The sequence below is a fragment of the Fistularia commersonii genome, chromosome 5, assembly GCF_037954325.1.
Source record: "Fistularia commersonii isolate RoL2024-O1a breed Wild chromosome 5, RoL_Fcom_v1.0, whole genome shotgun sequence".
NCBI lineage: Eukaryota > Metazoa > Chordata > Actinopteri > Syngnathiformes > Fistulariidae > Fistularia > Fistularia commersonii.
Window position 1 is genome coordinate 5,236,045 of NC_141288.1, and position 6,000 is coordinate 5,242,044.

The following is a 6,000-nucleotide window of genomic DNA, read 5'->3' on the forward strand; positions in this document are numbered from 1 at the left end:
ACTTCCGCGCATTCCCTTGCATTCAGACGCACATGAATGCAGCATTGTTTCATTCAATGTCAAAGCGAGTGTATTTTAGGATTTTTGAGAGGAAGGAATAACAAATATTTTTTGTTTAATTTTTGTAAAATGGGACGTAACGACAATAAATCGTTCAGCAAACAAAGGGACACATTGTTCGGGCAGTCGAGCGGGTTCGGAAAACAAATTTAGCAAGTGCATTAGGTGAATAACATTGGCGTGTTTAGAGAAGTAAAACTTCTTCCCTTACCTACTTTGGAGTGACATCATTAGGGGCGGAGCTAATTACCAACATCTGTGATGTCACATCATAAATTTTCTTTTTGTTTGAAAAATGCAAATGCATAGGTTTAACAAAACTGTTAAATGATTGTCTGCCAATTTGTTTTTATAGCTTTTTGATGTTAAGTATTTCTTATCCCACCTCCCAAACTGTTGTTTTCAAAATAAAAAGTGAATTCCCCATGCGTAAAATTGCCTTTAAAAAAATTGTCAAATATTTGCACAGAAATTGGCCCAGAAATAAATTTTCCTCAACATTAGGCAGAAATCAGCAAGATATTATGTAAAGATGAAAAAAAGACCAGAGAATGTATCCAAGAATCACACATTAAGCCTTTCTAAAAATTCCAAAGATTGAAATTATGTTTGAAAGGTCAGATCAGTGATGCTGAGCCAGATTTCCTCCTTCTCAATATCATATTTATTTTTTCCACATTCCCCTGACCTAAATTCTATTTTTCAACATCTCCAACTCTTTTTTTTTGTTTTGTCTTGGAGACATTTAAGTAAACCACAAAACTGCGCTGGGAAACTGTGATGATGGTCATAACTTTTTCATGACTTGACAAGATCAACTGATTGATTGTAAACGTCGAGAGCCAAGGCGGAAAAAAAGACGGGATTATAATTACATGTGGTCTCTGACCTCGACAGTGTCTTGAAACAACACGAGCCTTCCAGATGGCAGCGTGATGTCGCAGCTCGACGGTAAACATAAATACACAGACTCACAGAAGCATTTTCTCCCTTCAGACCCAGTAATTTCGGACGGACGACTTCCCCGGAGAGGACGCGTCCCCGCTGCGGTTGCAATTACTGCTGGCATGTGGGAAACCACCAGGCAGCGGCCTGCGACCCGTATCAGGCCAGGAGCCACAGCTCGAGACCCCACGGGTCACAACCTCTCATGTCTGCACTGTATGGGCAACATTGTGCAGAGACAACTCTCACATACACACACACATAAACACTGCTTTGAGGAATGAGGACCTGTGTTACTGGTCTGTCATGGAGAAGTGAAGGGTCATGCATTGCAGAATATCTCTCTCTCACACACCCACACAAAGTGGGCTGTAGTGGGAGAAGAATGCCCCTGTTTGTTAAAGCATGTTGAGTCTTGACAGTATGAAACAAAATAAGCTGTGTGCATGAGCCGTGCCTGCATCTGATGGTAAAGAGTTTAACAATATATCCGATCTAGATCAGTAAAATCGATTGTGCAATCAATGACACGCTGTATTCCAGGAATCACACTGAGGACGCTGATCCGCTTTTATTTTGAAATCAGGTCTGCAACTCTCAACTACAGGTTGAAAATAACTTAGAAAAATATTCTACCTTTTCATTGTTTTGTTTTTGTAAACATCCTCATGTCAATCATTGCTCCCGAATTCAATCAACTACCACAGCATTTGTACAATGAAACCTGTGCTCTGCAGCGCCAGTGCGTGTGTTTGTGTGTGTGTGTTTGTTTGTGTGCCTGTGTCCAAGTGTAAGTGAGAAGCAAAGCATGTTAGTGTTTTAGTCAAGGATCTTGTGAGTGTGACCCAATTTTCTGAGTTCCAGACACGATGAGGCCGACCCTCTTTAGGTTTTTTTATCTTGAGCCAACAGTCTGGACTTGATTCTCTCAGACTGAAGCATCAGAGAGAGAAAGAAAAGAGACTTCACAAACAAATCGCAGGTTGGAATGTGTGATTTTGTTGGTGGCTAAAAAGAAAAAAAAAAAAAAAAAACAGGTCACAAGGGGGGTTGCACTGGGCTCATGTGAGTCCCTGCAGCAGATGAAGACCTCCTACCTCTTCTCCAGATTCAACCCTACATCTTTCTGATGTTTTTAGTGCTAGCTTCGGGGATTTGTTTGTGTGAAAGGGAGTAAAACCCCCTTTAAATCTTAGAATCATCCTCCCTGCAGTGAATTAAAGGCAGAGTGTGTGTGTGTGTGTGTGTGTGTGTGTGTCTGGATGCACAGGGGTCACCTATTGTTGCATGAAATATAGGCTAAACCAAATAACTTAAGAGCGGATTAAACAACAAAAACTAGTTGTTATGCAAATGTTCATGTAATTTGTGCCTGAGGCTGCCAAACAGTAAAAACTGGAATAGACGCCTGCCTGCTGATTCGGCTGCAAGTTACTGCAAATACGGACATTATAAAAATAATGATAAATACAATATAAACAGCAAACCTCTTCAAAACTGATGTCGTTGACAAAACATGACCGGAAACAACAGGTGGACCAACTACAAAAATGGTGATATTATTAAAAAAAGACAATGTTTCTTACACTGTCCACATGCCGAACTCTACAAGTGTTTGAAAGATTAAACTTCGGCCGTCGTCGTGTCTCCAAATTATCTGACAATCGAGAAATTAATGATTGAAAATCGATTTGGCGTTTCCTTAAACGCAGTTCGGCGCGACTCACGCTGAATGAGGCGCGGAGGCGGAGTGAGGCGGAGTACCGAGCAGATACCGACCTTCACGAGTCAAAGGGCACTCGGGGGAGGCTTACTGAGACACATGATTTACATAAATGTATAATTTAGTATTTTTTTACCTTATTCTCTGTGACTTTTCCCAGTGGTTTCTTGAAAAATGACGTCCTGGCCGTAAAGAAGTATTCGTCGGAGTCTTCCTCCAGACTACTGTAGCCACTGCTCATCGTGCTATTCCACGTCATTTGCGGAGAAAAACTTCTCGACTCGGGCTCGGCGGCATTAAAAACCCGCCAGGTATCGACGTGTGGGCTCGGGGGTGGGGGAAGCCCCCAGAAGCAGGCAGGTAACAAGCCCTCGGTTCGTCCTCAGCCGGGTCCGTCTTTGCAAAGTACCGGATGATTTCCTCCTTCAAATCCGCTCGACAGTAACTCCCCCCCTTCGTCGGACAACTCCTCGCCCGTCACTCCCTTTGACTCCGCCGGTAACTCATTTAAACGTCTCCATTGTTTTGAAGGAGAGGCGAAGCCGTGAGTCAGAGGACCGTCGGGAGGACGAAAAGTCTCACAAATTCGACATTTTCAGGGGAATAATCCCTACGTTAACGCTCCAACCCGATGGAAACCGTCCCGTTGACTGTTGAACATCTCCGACTGGGTCGCGAACTACAGTAAAGCCACGCCCACTACGAGAACCAACTGAAGATAAGCCAATCAACGTCTCCGACGGTTAATTTAAACACGCCCAACACAAGCGAGCAACCAATCAGCTCTCGGATTGTCAATTCGACTGGAACCGGTAGTAGTGGGTGTGAAAAATGCATTAAGAGTGACTAAAAGAACAAAAATATCAATGAAAATTTTTAAATTTTAATTATTCCTCAATATAGATACGTTTATTTATCGACAAAACACATTTTGTGATTACAAGCTGAGCATTTTTATTGCGCTTAGTTTGCTTACATTTGTTCACAATTGATATTTTCTCCTTTCTGCATATGGAATGTTTTTTTAACCCTTTTAAAAATGTGGATAAAAATATTAATAATATGGATTTGGGCCGTTTCAATTACAAGAAATGTGCCTCCTTTGAGTTAATCCTTTTTTTTTTTAATCTTGTGAATCCTCTCTGGCTCAGGTGCAGGTTGACACCTGAGGCTCGTTTTCACGTTTATCTACTCAGGAAGGAAAGTTTCTTTTGGCTTGCTGAGTGACAAATACAAGATTTAGAGCTTCCCATGACAGGATTATACTTTCGAGGGGATATTTTGAGCTTGGCATTAAAATAATTCGAATGCGGCACATGCATACTCCTCACATCCCCACATCCACAATTTCCAAGATCCAAGGCACAAAATAATGTGATAAATATCTGCTAAATATCTCTTGAAGCAGGGTTTTCAACCCAATGCCCTGAAATGAAGCACCATAAACTAATGCCCCCCCCGTATTCCTTGTTGTTGTTGTTAGGTAAATCACTTATAATTTCATTGTAATTTCTCGATAATTTTGACATAATTTCCCAATGAATTTTTGCAATTTTGCTTCCTCCAAATAAACTTGTCCGGATGTTAACTGCGCAATGGGTATATTTTACAGTTTACCGCTCATGCCACTATTATTTACAGCCCTAGCATAAAAGCGTCTCTGAATAAGGCTTTATTCACCGATGGTTCAATGAGTACATGTGACGGTCAATAAAAACTGGCAGTAAATGATGGCGCTTTATCCATAACCAGCAGAATACAGATTATCTGAAACAATGTGGTGTTTCTTATAAAGCCAACAAAGATTTTAGCTTCAAACTATAGCAGCGTGTTAAGTTTGGTATTTCTGCGGTTTGTAAAATCAGGGCTAGAAATAATGTTTCCATTGATTCGCAAACACAGAAAGCATACACCACATTTTTTTCTTTTTTTCCCAGCATACACTGGAAAAGCCCAGAGGTGATAAAGGGTTCCCCCCAAAACCCCCCCATAGAGGGATCGAGACCCAGGATCAGTGTCGCTCGGTATATTCACAGCAAAGGTTGAAAAACACACGCAGCAGAAGAATAAAGTTACCGTCGTTCCTGGGATTTGATTTGATCCCCCAACTTATTAATCCCGTGCAATAAACACGATTGACTCTCAGTGACGACGAGATAACCCAATCTTACCTTGATTAACAAACAACAAACAAAGGACAGCTGAAGTTTAATCCGCTGCATCATGCTTTTCCCAGATCGGCGTAGAGTAAACTAAGAAATGCAGACCCCAGAGGCATTTTTAGGATACAAAAATGGCGGGCTGACGCATTTTATGCGTGTTTAATTGCTGTGCAAGGCTAAACACACACCTCTTGATGACTGGATGAGGGTTTGCACTTTTTAACGTTTCCAGAAGGCCTGGCGGCACTCGCGTGTGGTCGGTGGGAAGCTTCATTGCACATTGCAACCATCTTTTTTTTCTTTTTTTTTTGCTTAGCTGAGCCAGTGACGAGAGCAACGACCCGTCCGCGTTTTATTTAGAGCCCGAAAAAACCGCAGATGGTTTTATGTGCGCCAAGGTAATTGGTAACTTATCTTTTAAACCAGTTTGTTTCCCTCTAATTCACCAGATCTGCCATGATGGGGATCTCAAGATGAAAAATGATTCAAATTCTGGAGTAAGTACAGAAAATTCATCTTAAAAAAAAAAAAAAAAATTATCAGCAGTAATATGACCAAAAGACAGAGCAATCGAAAAATCTGATGAAAAAAAAACAAACTTGAAGAATCACCAAGACACCAAAAGCCAAAAAAAAAATTTAATATATGCCAGATTTTTTTTTAACTCAACAGGACTGACACCTAATTCTAAAGCTGAGACTGTCACTGTACCAGGCGTCAAAGATTGCTATTTCTTTTAGGAATATTAAAGGTATCATTTTGCTATTATTATTATTTCAATTAATCGATTACAATGTAATGATTACACTCTCTCCCTTTCTACCCCAACCGGATGAGACTGAAGGCCGCCGACATTGTGGTTGGATCTCTCTGAGATATCTGGCCTTTAAAAAGCAGTTTTACTGGCCACTGTCGCCGAGTACTTGGTCACAGGGGAATGTTGGGTTTTCTGTAAATCATTTTAAAGTGTGTGCTCTACATGGAAAGTGTCATCAGGCAACTGTGTTGTGATTTGGGGTTTATATACATAAAATCTGACCTGACTGACAAAGACTTAAAACTGTTTTCACTGAGAAAAAAAAGATTCATTTACTTTTAAGAGATTAAAAA

The 6,000-nt window shown here is 40.9% G+C and overlaps 1 protein-coding gene across 1 annotated transcript in view; it reads right to left on the minus strand.

Moving 5' to 3' along the window:
• Positions 1-3,382, minus strand: part of rassf3 (Ras association domain family member 3) — a 38,395-nt gene extending 35,013 nt beyond the window's left edge. The window contains exon 1 of the mRNA XM_086146602.1: positions 2,865-3,382. Within this exon, the coding sequence (XP_086002728.1) occupies positions 2,865-2,987 (123 nt within the window). The 5' untranslated portion in view covers positions 2,988-3,382. The remainder of the gene's footprint in view (positions 1-2,864) is intronic.
• Positions 3,383-6,000: the final 2,618 nt, after the last annotated feature.